This window comes from Xiphophorus hellerii, chromosome 14 (assembly GCF_003331165.1).
Source record: "Xiphophorus hellerii strain 12219 chromosome 14, Xiphophorus_hellerii-4.1, whole genome shotgun sequence".
Taxonomy (NCBI): domain Eukaryota; kingdom Metazoa; phylum Chordata; class Actinopteri; order Cyprinodontiformes; family Poeciliidae; genus Xiphophorus; species Xiphophorus hellerii.
Window position 1 is genome coordinate 2,520,181 of NC_045685.1, and position 17,178 is coordinate 2,537,358.

General features: G+C 39.6%; 1 protein-coding gene across 4 annotated transcripts; it reads left to right on the forward strand.

Annotated features, from left to right (window-relative positions):
- Positions 1-41: 41 nt before the first annotated feature.
- LOC116733033 (P2Y purinoceptor 3-like) lies at positions 42-17,065 on the forward strand. 4 transcript variants are annotated; one of them, XM_032583682.1, is made up of 9 exons: positions 42-402; positions 950-1,195; positions 2,818-2,942; positions 5,069-5,183; positions 5,271-5,399; positions 6,422-6,539; positions 6,613-6,689; positions 6,760-6,940; positions 13,453-13,607. In XM_032583682.1, exons 2-9 carry the CDS (start codon positions 950-952, stop codon positions 13,506-13,508), a joined length of 1,047 nt encoding a protein of 348 aa, XP_032439573.1. In that variant the 5' UTR covers positions 42-402; the 3' UTR covers positions 13,509-13,607. The 4 variants fall into 4 exon arrangements, with proteins under 4 accessions (XP_032439573.1, XP_032439574.1, XP_032439572.1 ...); XM_032583683.1 differs by having other exon boundaries at positions 43-402; positions 5,274-5,399; positions 13,453-13,606; XM_032583681.1 differs by lacking the exon at positions 13,453-13,607 and having other exon boundaries at positions 43-402; positions 5,069-5,399; positions 6,760-7,236.
- Positions 17,066-17,178: the final 113 nt, after the last annotated feature.

Here is a 17,178-nt window from a genome sequence, read left to right on the forward strand (position 1 = left end):
TGTAACTGCAATTATTTTGAAGGCAGCAACAGGAAGTTCCTTTTCTTCTTCTCCACTTTTGCTGTCGCTAATGTGTTTCTTTAAGATTCCTCGAACTTTCTCCCGATTTTTTTTTTTTTTAGGGAACAGTCAGCAGAACAGAGATTCCCCTGGATATAGACAGAAAAACAAAAGTTCAAACCCCGACAAACGAGAGCTGAGGGCGTCTTCTGAACCAAACTCCTTCTGGTTTTGCTCCAAAGAGGACAGACGGAGTGAAGCATCTGAGAAAAGTTGAAGACGAGCTAAAATGGCCCGGGAGGAGCCGCGGAACAAGATGAGCTAACTTCGAAAACTTCCTCGGCCGTTTTTTCCTCTAAAAGACGTGAAGCTTCCTGTGAGAGGTTCACTGCGCAGCTTCAGGTTAGCTTTTTGAAAACTTGTCTCCTCTAGTTTCTAACAGTCTGCTCGTCCTATAGTTCTGTCTAATAACCGGGTGAAAAGTTTTATACAGCTTTCAACAAACAACGAATGTTTTCATGAAACAAATTGAAGCGCCCGTCTCTCCAGTAGTCAAATATAAATTCATGTTCGATTTTTTTTTTTTTTTTTTAAAAAGAACCAACAACAACAAAAAAAAGTTAATTTCATGTTTGGGTTATTTTTTTTAATTGTTATTTTGTGGTTTTATTAATTTAAATGTTGTATAATACAGTATTCACAATGATTCTAATAGTAACACATGGCTGAATAAAGATAGGATTTCAGAAAAAAATTACATTATTTTCAAAATAATAACGTGGTTCTCCTGTAACGCAATGTACGGGGCCACAATGTTATGTGTGAAGACCTACAGTACATGTGTACAGTATCTGACACCGTCTAACATTTTACACTGCTGCAATGTTTCTAGTGTTTTTTTTCTCTCCAAATCATGTTGACTTGTATCAAACTATTTTCCCTGTTAAAGATGGAAGGAGAAAAAGAAAAGCAGTGGGAGCAGCAAGAGGAGAAGGAAAGCAACGAAGCAGAGGACGACACAAGAAGCGATGATGAAACCTGCAACGAAGTGGAGGATGGAAACTCTGAGAGGGCGGTGACGGTGTGGCAAGAGGGCCATGAGAAGGACGAACTGGGCAATCCCATCATGCACTGGGAGGCTCTGAGCCTGTGCATCGCTGAGCTTGAGAAGCAGGAGGAGGAAAAAAAAGCGAAGGTCAGGGCGTCTTTCCTAACGACGGGTTTCTACCGTTGGTTTTTCAGCCCTTCAGATCAATGAATTCTAAATTGTAGCTCAGACTGATCTAAACTTGTCGACCTTCTGCATTAGAGGCTTCCACACAACTCAGCTTGGTGCCAAAAGGTCAGAGGTCGCATCTCTAAAGATGCCACCTTCATTTTTGATGAAAGATAGCCACCAGTGTGCTACACTGTTCTTGTTGAGGATCTATTCACGTTAAATCTGAAGCAGTCAGGCTTATCATTATGACATTCTGAGGTCAAAGGTCGCTGTGTTTCAGGAAGACTTTGCTGATTTAGATGTTATGTTGTTTGCTGTGCTGAAAGGGCTTCTAATTGTGGAACATAACATTTTGTCTTCTGATTTCAGTAAAAGATCATTTACGTGAAACTGTAAGTCATATTTGTAAGTTGTGTGCATCAGACGACTCTGAAAAGTTTGTCTTCTGTTTATAAAGCTGCACCTTGCAGAAGTGTTAAGAGACTGGAATATTATATTTACGTACGTGTTTGAAATTTGGCATCTTCCATGACAATGGACAGCCGCAAATATTTAACAGTAAAGCGTCAGAATGCTGTGATGACATATCCTCCAATCCCGAATCCTCCTTCTTAAAATCTTTTTCGTCATAAACCAGTGAAGAAGAGCCATTCATAAATCCCAGGTGGACGTGATGAACCTGCACAGCTACGAGTTTAAAGAGACAGAGCGATGATGTTTCACGCAGCGTTAACCTCTGCAGCCGAGTTGTTCCTGAAACCATGACGACAGATCGTCCAGATTTAAATCTTAGCTTCTTCCTCTTCCTGTCGCAGTCAGACAGTGATGGCCTGTGACTCCCGCATGGCGAGTTATTTATATGGTTTATTGTTATCTGAAGAGTTTTGATGCATCATACCAGCAGTGAGTTCAGTTAATGATGTTTGGAAACCCACCGAAACGTTATTGTTGGAAATATCTTCATAGTTTTCTCCACTGTCGTTTCCATGAGAACATGAGTAAATATAAAATATTAATATATTCAATAATGAGATTAAACACGCCTGGTGTGTGAGGTTTTGTCTCCGTTCCATCCGTCTGGGTCCGAGATGAGGGGGCCAGATGCTTTCAGGTGTATTTAAAAAAAATATATAAAAACTTAAATCTGTAGCATAAATATGTTGTTGGAAACGCACAGTGACACAATTCAGATAAATGCTCTATTTCTGGAGTTCAAACAGAGAGCTGTATTTCAGTTTAATGGAGCCGTATTAGCTCTGACTGAGGCAGTACTGATTCATCTTTCATGTTAGTTTGGAATAGTTTCATCAATATTTAATGGAGGTGCAATATAAGAGAAAAAAACTGTGTGAATTGAGGGCTTTTCATTCCTCGTAAAATTTCAAATAAAGCAATAATTTTGATGATGGATTCAGCTTATGAAACGATGAAGGTCGATTGGTTCATGGAAGAAAAACCTAAAGAAGGAATCCTTGTTTCAGGTTCAGAAAATAAGGATTCTTGGTGCTACACCGCTTTCCATTTTCCAGTTATCAAATTTAAAAATGTCAAAAGTGACCCTAGAAAAGAGCGTGATGAACTGCTGCTGCTGTTTCCAGGCCGGAGCCTCTCTGGAGCGTGACGGGGCCCCCAGGGGCCGCTCTGAGGACCGGGGCAGAACCGCCGGCAGCTGGGACGACGGCAGCGACGCCTGCAACAGCCACGTTCTGGCTCTGACATCACGGTGCGCTCGCCTCACACACACACACACACACACCCACACACTGCATTCAGGTGTGACACATTACATTTCCAGATGAATAAAGGCTAATAATTCTCTAATGATTTGAGGTAAAAAGATCTTGACCAGGTCTGCACCATATCAAGAAAATATATACTCGCGATAATGTTGTTGAAAACTTTGATGACATTAATTGTGATTCACCTCAGCACCGTTAGCATGATAGCTGCTAAAAACATACATCAGGTGAGAGCAGCGGAGGGTCAGGTGGACTTAAAGGTTTATCACAATATTTTCCAGTGTTAGAAAGTTGCAGGAACTCCTTCAGTTTGTTACCTAAACAATCAATAGAAAGGCAACATGAATGACATCCCATTAAAAGAAATATTGTCACACATTTCATTTTATGTTGAAGAACAGAATGATTTGTTGCAGTTGTTTGAAATGTGTGCAGGTATGGATTAGCTTTGCTCCAGTAGATTTGAATCTGAACTCTATTTCTTTTCTGTTCTTTACCTGCTGTTTACTGGCTTTCTAACAATTATTTAATTGTTAGAAAACTTTTCAGTTGAGTCCAGCTGTTACTTACTTAATTATATGTTTTATATATATATATATATATTTAAAAAATATATGTAGCTCTTTTTCAGGTTTATGCCTCATTGAAATGAATAGAGAAGAATTTCAAACTCTTCTCTGAACCAGGTGCTTTTTGAAACCGGATTACTTCCTTATAATATATATAAAAAAACACCATTTAACTCTAAAATGTTTAACAACAGATGTCTGATTCAACATTTAATGTCTTTTGCTGTTTTTATAAATATGGTTCAAGCTTTAGGATGGAGTGACACGATTTAGGAAATGCACACGTTGCTATGCCATTAAGTTGCAGTGTACCAAACTAGCTGTGTTTCTGTGTTTAGAGCAGACTAGCAGCGTCTCTTTGGAACATTACTGCCCCCAACAGGTCGGCTGTGCAAATTAAACACTGTTGTGGGTTTTTTTTTTCTGCTTTAACACTAGGAGGGCCTAGTGTTAATTCCAAAGCCTCCACACTGGTCTGTGTTGTTCAGATTTACTCACCACTTTATACATTTACCCAGATTATTCCGGCGGTGGGTGGGGGAAAGAGGACATTTCTACCTCTTCCTTAGTCAGTCCTTATGTTTCATCTCTTTAATAATAGAACAAATCTAAAGTCTGCTTTTGTTCCCGACAACACACCCGGGTTACCTTTTATCATTTTTCCAGTTTTCAGCTGATTGTTGATCGACTTTTTTTTTTTTAGCCAACAGTTTTGCTAATTCATCAGATCAGCATTGAGTTCTACTTTGACTTTTCCAAATGATCTGGTTATTCATTTCAAGTTAGGGTTGTCATAAAACTGTATATACTATCCATCCATCCATTTTCTTAAACCCTTGTCCCTGGTGGGGTCAGGAGGTGCTGGTGCCTATCTCCAGCTAACGTTCCAGGAGAGGCGGGGTCACCCTGGTCAGGTCGCCAGTCGGTTGCAAATTTATATCCTAGCAAAATAAATTTTTATTGAAAAAGGCTCATTTGTGTGAAAGTTGATACAAACTGACCCATTCACATTTTGAATGAGTGTGAGATAATTGAAGCCAGAATTTTAACCTTAAGCCATCACTGTTTGTCTGACTTGTTTGGTTAATATTTTCTATACCACTTGAGGGCAGTAATGAGCAGCGACGTTGCATTTCCAGGTGGAAAAGGATCAATTGACCAAACCAACAGCGCAGTCTAATCCCAAAGGAAGATCATTAGACACAAATTTAAGCAGAAATGTGAAGTTTGAGCAGAAGTAAAGGAAGATTGAGATTGTTGTTCCACTACTTTCTTCATGTGTGATGTTTTCCATTCTGTTCACTATGAACTTTTTTAGCTGATGTTATATAGTGTCATTCATAAACAAGGCCTACTGTCTCCCTTATGTGATATCATTTCACTTTTATACATAAAAAGAGATCCCCCCCCCACGTCTTCTTAAAGCCTGTGTAATTCTACAGTTCAATCCATATGCAGTGTTTTTATTCTAGAGTTCTTACCCAGAAAAAGATCTACTTTCACTATTTTTGTAAAAGAATTGGGACTATTTTCTGCTCCAGCCTGCACACACAGATGAATCTCCAGCTCTGCTTCATCAACAACAGTGAGAGTGAGGAGGAAGAGGATGAAGAGCCGGAGAAAGATGTGTGCAGCAAGAAGAGCAGCAGCTCCTGGGTAACAGCCTGCAGCCTGACCCGTCAGTATCAAACCAGGCTTGTTTATTTCCTCTCAGTGCTTCTGCTTGTTGTCCCTCACCGACAGCAGAAGAGGACAGCACCGACTCAGAAGAACTCCCAGAATCCGTCCATGTCTGAAGAGCCGAAGTCCAGAGGCTTCAGGAACACCCTGAGGAACCTTCGAGACCGGCTGAGAACCGACCAGAGAAAAAAGGTAGCAGGACCAGTGTGCTGCTGCGTAGAGCACAGTAATATAGAAAAGCTGCTGTGTGTCACAGAGCTACATGCTGCCCTGCACCAATGGGCAAGAATATAAATATTAACATTATTTAACATTAACTCTTTTTTTCAAGTGTTTATCAGATCAAAATCAAATCACATTTTATTTGTATAGCACATTTCAGCAACAAGGCAGTTCAAAGTGCTTTACATCATAAAGACACAAACATACAAAGTCATAGAACACAGTCAGCAGTTTAGTCAAGTGTCTTTGTTAAATGTTTTATTATGTTTCAAAAGAAACTTTTAACCAGCTGGGTTTTTAGTCCAGATATAAAGGAACTCAGTGTTTTGGCTGTTTTGCACTTTTCTGGAAGTTTGTTCCAGATTTGTGGTGCATGGAACCTGAATGCTGGTCCTCCATGTTTGGTTCTGGTTCTGGATGCAGAGCAGAACCAGAAGACCTGAGAGGTCTGAAGCTTGATACAACAACAGCAGATTTTTATTGCATTGTGGTGCTAAACCCTTCATTGATTTATAACCTACCAGTAATTTAAAGTCTGTTCTCTCAGTGGACGGACTGTAGAGCCAGAGTTTTAAAATCCCGGTTCCTGTATTCCAATGTTAAGTTTGACATTTTTAAATTACACATTTCTCAACTACTTATTGGTTTTGCCTTAGTTAAAGAAGTTAGCATATTGTCATATTGTAATGGATCGATCATATTTTATGCTATAAACTAAAAAGCATAAAATATTATCTTTCTTGCTCTTTCAAAAAATGTTGCCACGGCAGCAAGTATTGTGTATTTTTCTTATTGAAATCGAGTTTGAAATGTTAGCACAGTGACATTCCCGAACATACAGACTCTACCTGACGCAGAGGCAACCCTTGTTTTTTATCTGTGTTTGGCTTTCAGTCAGACTTTGGTGTGTGTGTGTGTGTGTGTGTGTGTGCGTGTGTGTGTGTGTGTGTGTCAGGTAAATGTTAAAACGCCGAGCTTTCTTGTGTACTCAGACAGCCGGTCGTAGAGAAGCAGCGGCCCAGCGGACCCACCTGGAGCTCAGCGATGTGGAGCGGCTCAGTGTGCAGCAGCTGACGGCGCTCTGTGCGTCTCTCAGACAAGATATCCAAGGTGAGCCGGCGTCTGAACGCCCAGCGTGGCTCCGCAGCGCTTCCAGCTTCATTGGGTTTCCTCTTTTCAACAGACCTGAGCTCTGAGCTGGTGAGTCGCCTCCACATCCGGGACCAGCTGAGGACGGAGCAGGACGCCATGCTGCTGGAGGTGCAGGATCTGACCGCGCTGTGATGCGTCCCGTCTCGAGCATCGCATCTTGATTTTTTTTTTTGCACAGAAACCATTTCAACAGAGAATGAACGCATATAGCTCAGGTAGACATTCACCACCACAGTGTTCCTGTCGGTACTCTGAATACAAACTTCCAAAGTTTGCACTGGGACACAAGAAACACCCGCTCCAGTCAAATCCAGTCGGGTTTGTTCATCTGGCTGCTGAGAGTCATCACCACTTCACCTGTGAGTTCCTCCACTGCATGAACACATGAGAGAGACTAATCCCAGTCAGTTTCTCTCACTAACTTGCCCCTCAGGTGACCTTGCTGTGGACGGTGGTTTTTGGAGATGTTTTAAGGTCACACAACTCAGAATGTAAGAAGAACAGCCATGAGGCAGCTGGACTTCTTCTCTTGTTTCCTAATGACGTTTGGCGTCTCATCCTCGCTGCTTCTTCAGTTCTGAACATGTTTGAAGCAGGCCTGTCACAATAAACAATAAATCAATTAATCGCATGGTAACTTAAAAGAAACTCAAAACTTTTCATCTGCTTGATTTATCGTTTTTTTCTTTTCTCTCTCTATCCCAAAGATTGAATGATAAAAGTCTTCAGTCTGGTGGGGGGTTTTTTCTCAATTATCCCTTTTTTTTAATTTATTTTTTAAAATTTTGTTTACACAGACTTCATGATTCTTTTTATTGGTTGTTTCTTTTTATTTATTTAGAATATTTAGAATATTTCAAATGTCTTCCAGTTCCAGTGTTTAAATGTTCATTAGAATTTAAAGTTTATTGATCAGTGAGAATGTGTTCTTGCCATTATTCTGCCATTGTAGCTGTTATATTACTTGAAACTAACTCAGAACAACAATATTATCATTTTAGCGCAATAAGTTCTGGAACAATATATCATCCTGTAAAATCTGTTATCGTGACAGGCCTAGCTGGAAGTAAAAGTCTTATAAACGTCTTCAGAACTGAAGAGGTTTTTTCGATGAAGTCCACTTGCTTTCTAGTCAACCACTGAGGACTGCCGTGTTCTACATGTTCTAGATCTACACCCGCAAATAAGAACAGTTCCTGTTTGCTGAGGATGTGAGGAAAGCTGAGATCGGATCATAAGGTCTGATGGTTTGATTCATTTCATTCAGTCCTTTCAGCAATAACAAAAAACCCAGTTTCTCTTGTGGCCGCCTGCTGTTTTGGCGCTAACTGACCCAGAGGTCACGGCTTCTGTCAACTTAGAATTAAGGTGTTTACAAGAACAATGACAATCGGATACTCATACTTTAAAATTTGCTGTAGTTTTTTTAACACCAGCATCCACATAATAGTTGTTCTGGAACAAGAACCGCCACATGTGGGTCTACATCAGTTCTATATATTGTTTTTAATTGAACATAAGTTTTCTTATTGGGACATAAAAGAACTAACTCTAAACTGTGGAGCATCGACCTTTCCATCCCACCTAAACTCCTGTTTCTTATTGTTAAATAAATGATGTGAAAGTGATAACGTGAGATTTTGTTTAGGACATTTTGTTCATTTAGTCGTCATTAAATCCAAAATGAGCTTGAAACAAACTGGGGCTCCAGTAGGGATTCAGTGTCTTTCATAAGGGACTTTTTAGCCTTTCAGTTTTTGGAAATTCAAAGCTGAACAAGCATGTTGGAGCATGTTGGTCGGAGACCCGGAGGTTGTCGGATCGAACCCCGCTCCCTCCTTGACCCGGGATAATCGGGCTGTAGATGGTAGTATCAAATATGTTGAGTCAGTCAGAAGTTTACATACAAAAAGCTCAGTTTATTTAGTTGTTGTTTTTTGTTTTGTTTTTTTTATACTAAACATTTTTTTTCACTAAACTTTCACCAGTTGTGTAATTTCATCATGAACCTGTTAAACAACTTTGAACTTTTTAAAGATCTCATGTATGGTCTGTCATATATTCTCTACACTGAACATTTTTTATATATGTATAAAAAAAAATCCATAACATTAAAGTACATAAACATGAGCCTTTTCTTGGTTTATTTAATTTAGCAAATTCATAACAGATCAAATTCACGAGAATTTGATCTTTCAGCTGTAGAAATGAGTTTCTATAACTGACCACGTTACTCTGTCCGCTCACATTCACACACACACACGTCGCTAGGCAGCTTGGGGCCAGCTGCCCTGCTCAGGGGCAAGTTGACATCAAACCCACAACCTTCCACTTCCAAGACGACTACAGACTGAGCAACGATGGCTTGCGTCAGAATTTCTTTTGAAGTCTTTTCTCGTTTGTTTTAATGTGAAGGTTTGTGCTAATGGTTGGTTTTATTCTATTTTATCTTTCTCACCAGGGATGAAAGATATATTTGTGGCTTTAAAATAATCTGTTTTACTTGAGGGGCATTGTGTACCTTTGTTCTGGAACTACAGTATATTTAGAGAAAGTCTCTGGGTTTTTCTTGAACATAATTAGTAAACTACTTCTTCTAGAAAAGTCGTATTGAAGTCCATTCATCATAACGAGCTGAACCAGAGCAGGTAAAGACAACATGGTCTCTCCAAGGTGAAGTGTGGAAGAAGAACCGGATGACACGCACCGAAGCACAGAGGGAGGGACTGGGTCACTATGGAAACCACTCTGACTGTTCTGAGAAGCAGCAAATTGAGGCGAAAGCTGAAGCGCTCCAACTGTGTGAACGTCTGCTGATTCCTGCTGCTGTTTGCCGACGACCAGGAGGCGTTCTGCCTGAGGGAAGTCCACTTTGGTTCTGCTTGGTATTCTGTGTTGAACTCTTAAGAATTTGGAATTTTTTCATATTTTTTTTCCCATCTTGGGAGCTGATGAGCAGCAGATGGACCTGGAGCTGTAGGGTCAGCTTTCTCCTGAGATCAGGTAGGCAGATTGTAGCGATCAACTTGTTCAGAGTTTGATGGAGCTTCCTTGGCCGAACGCCGAGTCACTGGCTGCCATGCAGGAATGTCAGTGTTTATTTGTGGATCACAGCATTAGCTGAAGCAGTGAAAGTTATTTTTCAGTAAAAGAAAAAAAAATGTTTTGTAAAATATATGGATTTAAATTGGTGAAGCACTATAACTCTAGAAAAAGTTTAAAAGTGGGATGTCTAAATTATTTTTAAAGCAAAAAAAACAAAAAAAAATTCAGGTAACCAGGAGTTTGTGTTCATTTATAAATGCATGGCTCCCAGTAATCTGGTCTGAATATCAACTCCAATTCATCAATGTTTGTCCCAAACATTTTATGAGCACTGTTACCGTTAGTATTTTTGCTTTTATTGTTTTGTCATTTAAAAACGTGACTGTTTTAGAGTTACAGAAAGCTACAGGGTGTGTGTGTGTGTGTGTGTGTGGTTGCTGCGGTTACCAAGTCCTATAAAATGAAGCTGTGATGCAACGTCAGACCAGCATTAGACACAAGCTTCAAAAAAGCCTTCAGAGACGGTTTTTTTCCCAGTTCAAGGTCCGGAGGCGTTCAGGATGACCTGAAGCTCTGCGGCCATATTGCCAGGTCAACAGGCTCTGCAGCCTCCTCACTTATTATACATTATGCACTAAAACGAGTGAACAAAAATAGATCTGCATGAGGGCGGAAAGAACTCGCTGAAACATTGAAGACTGAACTTGTCTTATTCTTCGTTGGACAAACTCATCAGCCCACCTAATGGAAAATGTTGTAGTTTGTACTGAACTTTATTTTCTATTCATGTTGTCCTACTGATACTGTATATATTAATATTGTGTTCTACATCACATATATAAATACTCATACATATGTACGTATATACATATGTAGATGGCCCACTAACACCTACAGTTTTGATTTTTGTCGCCGTAGTTTATTCACATTGAGAGCAAAAAGCCTGGTTGACTGAATCCTCTTCTGTAGAAATTCTCTGATATCTCAGCACGTGGCTTCACATGACATTTAATTTTAATTGTGACAGGAATCAATCCTGCGGGGGACAAAATGACCTGTGTACGGTGGATGCATGGCGAGACCATGGTCAGGTATGGTTACTTATTGCTGAATTAATGAGGTAGAAGGGACTGAATCAGCAACATACCCTTGTGCACAGGAAGGCAAACATTCACTCTGAATCAGCAGCATGCGACAGGAGGTCAAACAAACCGAGCAAAGACTCACGCCAACGATGGAGAGCAGGGAGGCTGTTGGAAACCACCGGCTCTTTCCATTTGTCATAAAGAAGTCGTAATGTCCTCCGTTCAGTCCGTTACTCACAATCTCTACGCTGTGTTGGATTCAATTTCCCCTACATTATAAATTCAGACAGAAGTATTCTAGAAAGGTGCATACAGCCTCTCAGTTTCTGGTCCACAAAATACCACAGGAAGAGTTTTATGAAAATAAAACCGAAAGAGACGTGTGACCCATCTACAGGTTGAGGTTTTAAGCGTTACCATTAAAGGGGAATTATTATGTGTTTTCCAGGCTCATTTTATAGCACAACCAAGTAACTATGTTACCTTCAGCTGTTATAAAAATGCCATATGCGTCAAATATGACTTAAACATCTTTTGACTTTTGTAATTTAACACCTTGAAATTGTTCCCGTCTCTTTAAAAACTCCTGCTCCTTCTGAAACTCCACCGTCAGGAGTGACCAGGCCGCCACATTTTCATCGCTGAGGTTAAGTGATGCATAACCTTTTACATTTATTTATTTGTAATTATGTTTGTATTGCACCATGTGTAACAGAAGACATACTGTCTAGAAAATTCCACTTTCTAGAATATATGTATATTTTCACAAAAGTCTCTGAAATCAACATAAAAATGTTTTGGTCAAAGTCAGACAGGCTTTAGTGTGTTTGTCCTCTTTTTGCTCAGTGGTGTTTCTGATCTTTGAACTCTTCTGTTGGTGCAATTTCTTTCCAGTTGGCTTCTTATTGTTCTGTCATGACCTCTGACCTTAACTGAGGCTACTGAGGCATGCTGCTTTTTATATGTTGCTTTGGCTTGGACCATTTGGATAAATCTTCGACGTACCTTTGGACTAATTTTCATAGGTTGGCTCCTCCTATGAAGAGTAATCGATATTCCATTTTCTTCCCATTTGGAGGATAATGTGTCACTGTGTGGTTCACTGGAGTCTGAAGAAATAGTTTGGAAACTCTTTCCAGACTGAAAGACTCATCTGTTCTTACTTTGTTAGATTGTTGTTTTAGATGTTTTTGCTGCTTTAGATATTTTTGCTGATTTTATGTCGACTGTTTCTACTGGATTAATGATTTGATTAATCTTGGAGGATGTGTGTGGTGCAAAAAATGACTCAGTTTACTGGGTTTCTTTATAAGCTACATTGAATGATTAATTGAGCTTACTGTACTGCTTGATATCTAGGATCAATTGCAATGTATGTATGCTTGTTGGGAATTGACCCCCATTCAATTCAGTTTGAATTGAATTGACTTGGTTGTTCATGACAAACAGGATAATCACTTTTTAACATGACCAGGTTGGTTTGGAATATTTTCACCCGTAAATTAATAAATGACCATTGGAAAACTCATCTAGGTATTTACTCAGGCCATGTGTGGCTCATATAAAAAATATTTGCTAATTAAGAAAACATTTAAGTGTAACAAAAAAAGGAAAAATGGTGGAAATCTGCAAGAGGGCAAATCATAACGCTCTCCCCTGCCAATTGTTCACACACTAGATCTGCATTGGGAGTCAAAAGAGTTCATGCATGCAGTACTGTAGTCCAACATGAATGATATCTTAATGGCAGCAGAACTCATAAAAGCTTTTTCTTTGTTTTACATTAAACAACAAAACAAATATAAAGATATCAGCAGGTATATCCTGTGGTAATGGATGTCTGGAACTATGCTAATACATTTCACATGAAGAACACCTTAAATTACACGCCAATAAAAGATTTTTAAATATGAAAAACACTCAGTGATGCTGTTCTGTACTTCGAGTGAAAACATTAAATTACTCGTATTCGTCTGTTAGAGCATCAGCTACCGACTTTTACATCCGTCTCTTCTCCATCACACCTGAATCAAATGAACAGCTGATCACCAGCTGACGGCTGACCTCAAGGACTGGACTTGGGCACCACTAGTTTAGAGTAATGTTGTCAAAGTCCAAAAACATAAATAAATTTACTTTCACATAAGAATAATACCATTCTAGGCACCTTTTCGATCCTATAGTTTTTATGGTTCCATTCAAGCATTTCACTGTTAGAAAGTTTTCCTTTGACTCCTTTTGGTTTTTAATGTATAAATATACAATACTCTAACTGATGAGTCCCATTCTTTTAATATACAATGTTGTCTTATGCAGCAAAGTCCCGAATCTTGTTTTTACTGAGGTTCATTCTTTTTAGTATTTGTACTTTTTAGTATTACTGTCTTGCTAACGGTTTTTTTAAGGCTGGGTTCAGACACAATGAGTAATAAATGCAAAAATAATAAACAAACATTTGTTGGTAAATGACACTGGTCTGTTTGTTTCAGTTATAGCAGTAACCCATCCCTTGGCACAATGCCCAGCGATACTTTACGACACTGCTCTATTTTTAGTTGGAAAAAAAAAAAGGTGGAAGTAACATTTCAGGTCATGTGTTTTTGTTAACTGGGTCTGCTGCTGACATGGAAAGTTCTGTCACATCAGTTGAGGAGGAAAGAAGCGCAACACACAGCGCTCATCAGCCACCTGTGACGCACTAACGCTGATCAAAGGTGACGATTCTCCATCTGTGTTTCTAGGTCAACAACAGGTCACTGACATGGGCATCCACATCCAAGACGGCGCACAGGTGTGAAAACTACAAACAATTCTCCTGATGGATTCCTGGAGATGAGCTAACCTAGCTTCATCCCGCCCATGTCATCCAGAGCTGAAGAGTTTCCAGACATCAGTGCCACTATGCTCCAGGATGTCCTTAGCTCCTCGTCTCCTTCCACTTCCCCCATGACTCCTCCAGCTTCATCCTGCAGTATTAATGAATCTTATAAGTACATCTTCCTCCCCATTTGTTACTCTTTTACCTTCATATTTAGCATTACTTTGAATTCTATCATCCTCTACCGTTCCTTCCGTCAAGCCAAGCGCTGGAATGCTTCCCTCATATACATGGTCAACCTGGCCTCCACAGACTTTATGTATGGACTGTCTTTGCCATTTCTTGTGGCTAGTTACATAATGCGTGACCGCTGGGTGTTTGGGGACTTCATGTGCCGCCTGGTTCGCTTCCTCTTCTACTTCAACCTCTATTGCTCCATCTTCTTCCTCACTTGCATTTCTGTTCACAGATACCTGGGTATCTGCCACCCGATAAAAGTGATCACCCTGGAGACCAAGAGAGCTGTCAAGAACACTTGTGTGTTGGTGTGGATCGTGGTGTTCGCTTTGACTTGCCCTATTTTCCGGTTTGCCCAGACAAGCTATGTGACCAGAATGGCAGAAACGTGGACCAATGCAAGTAAAACTATTTACAACAAGAGTCACAACATACCATCATCAAGGGGCAACATCAGCTATAATAGCCTGGGATTGCCCCATGAGGAATACCAGAACTGTTGGGACGATGCCATAGACAAAGAATTTCTTGACTACATTCCCTATGGGATTATTCTACATTTAATTGGCTTTTTTTTACCCTTTTTCATAATTGCTTGGTGTTACTCTCGTGTCGTCCTCACCATATTTAAGACCCTGCATTCCCAACCCTCGTACCGCAAAGGACCCAGAAATAGTAACAGCGAGGTTGTGGAGAGAAGAGGCAGAAGTGGCTCTGCAGCAGGTGGAAGAGGAAGCAACGGCTTGTTAAGGGGGGTAGAAAAGGATGAAGAGATTTCTGTTTTCCTGGGAGCTCGTTCTCCGTATGCGAGCCGCAGACGTAAATCCATCAGGACCATCATCACCATCACCTTGCTCTTTGCTTTGTGTTTTTTCCCCTTCCATGTGACCAGAACCATCTTTCTGCTGCTGAAAGTCACCGGGAAAGTTCCCTGTGAAACCATGACGACAGTGTCGATGTGCTATAAGGTGACACGGCCGCTGGCGTCCTTCAACGCGTGGCTAAATGCGCTTCTATATTTTCTGACCAAAGACAAGGTGGGAGCTCACTGCTGTCCAGCAGGGAGAACTAAAAGCCCACAGCAGGCTGGACCGCTGCTGCCGCTGAGAATGATGGGAAAAGGAGACGGTCCAGTTGGGGAAACTATGGGAGTCCAGATTAACAACGAGGAAGAGAAAGAATTTCACCACCTGTCACACAAAAACGTATGATAAAAAACACTGAACGATAGATAGATAAGTAGATAGGTTGACTGAATGAAATAGTGCCAAAGCTATTAACACAAATACTGTGTGTCATCTCTTGCTAAATGATATTGATGATGGTATAAATTACACAAATAATACATTTTTAAACATGCTGTTTATCATCACACAGCTCAACTTTGTAGTTATTTACATTTGTATGATGTTTATACTATTATGGAAGCTGCAGTTTGTGTGTGACCATTTAAAGAGAGCAGGAATATTAAACTGAACGAGTTCAAGCATCACAGAAATCTAACGTTGTCTTGGTCTCACCTTTTTTAACCCTTTGGCGGAGGATTTTAAAAAATGATTTCATCAAAAGATCATCTGGAGATAAGTTATTGCTGGGACATAACAGCTCCAGAAAATCCCTACCACTCTTTTAGATGCAGAGAAGACCGTAGAGAAATATGACTGTATTTACCTATCTTTCCATTCATGCACAGGAGAAGAGCAAACACACCAGGCAAGGCACGTTTATTTGCGTAGAGGGAAATTCAAAGTGCTGCACAGCAAGAACAACGGAAAAGAAATTGGGGGGGGGGAAAGCGTGATACTTAAAAAGACAGAGGAAGTATCGTGAGTTAAAAGTCAAACTAAAATTAAGCAAATCAAAATCTGAAACAAGACAGCATCGCTGCTGTAAAGCAATCTTTGGCTTTCATGGAAAAAACAATTGTAAACAATAATGTTTTCAGCCCTGATTTAAACACTTTCTGAACATCTCAGGCTTTGCTGGGATTCCAGAAAATGTATATTTCCTATTAGTCATTTAGCCTGAATCAGCTGGCTGATTGGGGTTTTTTTTCTCTCTTCTTCTTCTTCTTTATAGAGATCTGGATAGAACCTAATTTATTGAAAATGTCTTCTGTGTCATCCTCTTGGTGAAAAACTATCTAGTCTTGCAATAGCAGACAGCAGGGTGACATTTAGTTGTTGCAGTTCAGGATCCAGGATGTGTTTTTCTCGCTCTGTGGTCTTTAGCAACTTTGTTTTGGTTTGTTTTTTCATTAAGCTGGACAAAATGCCATCCCATCCACTAATGGACATTTTGTTTCTAAATTTAAACAATTTGTGCTAAGTTTGGATTAATAAAACAAGAATAGAAAAACAGCAGGTTGTTTGGTCCATTGTTTGGTTTGATTTTTGTCTATTTAGCAAACAAACTCAGTTATTAAGAGAATAAATATATAAAACTTCTTATTTGACTGAAGCCTTCTCCTCTACATATTTACTCTGACAAACAACCTGCAGGCTGTCGGAACGTATGAGACATTTATCTGTTTTATCTGTTCTAGTTTTTGTTTGTTTGTCCAGCATCTTGGTAAATTTGGTCAAATTTTTACTCTCTCACTTTGATTTAAGAAATCTTTGCGATTTTCATATCTCATTGTTTGTGCAACAGACGTTGAGCACCAGATCCAATACAAACACTTACAAACAGATAAGCAAAAATGTTTGGCACTTAAAATGTTCCAGTTTAGTTGAGACTGTCTGTCTAATAAACAGCGAAATGTTGTTGTGCTAGAAACTCATTTCTGTCTCACACTTTCAGCAATCCACTATGATTATTAATTTTGTCTTTTTAATCCATCGTTCTTCTTCACATTGCAGCTGGTCGGTGAAACAACTGACGGACTATCAGTGCCAGCATAAACACTGACTTGCAAATGAACCTCTCAACCCTTGAAGATTTGAACATAATAATCACAAACTGCGGTCATATTCAGTATATCAGAGTACATGTTCCAGTGAGGTTCATTTTGAACGTTAAAACTTTGAATCAGGTTTTAAACAGACTTTTATTTTCTGTAGCCCACATTTCTGTATTCAAATATTTTTGATTGCTCTGATTTTACATGCGCTGTCTGTCTATAATGATATGTTCTCTTTATCTGTAAGTGGAAAATCATCATAATTAACAGAAATAAAGGCTTGAAAACATTGTTCTTTGTGTAATTAATCTATGTGACGTTTCAGTTAGTGAACTTTACCGAAACAGCTTTTCAAAAAATTACTCTAATTTATTAAATGGATCTGTATGTGGAGCTGGAAAAAAGAAATCATGTTTTATTTAGTGGCAGTGGAAAACAATATTCATGATGTTGCCATGGTGACGTTCTGGTTTACGTCAAAATCGGTGGAGAGTTATGAAATGTTTCTCC

Bases quoted from the DNA above. Each gene is read 5' to 3' on its own strand.
- LOC116733033 (XM_032583680.1), top strand. From the start codon at position 13,571: ATGTCATCCAGAGCTGAAGAGTTTCCAGACATCAGTGCCACTATGCTC.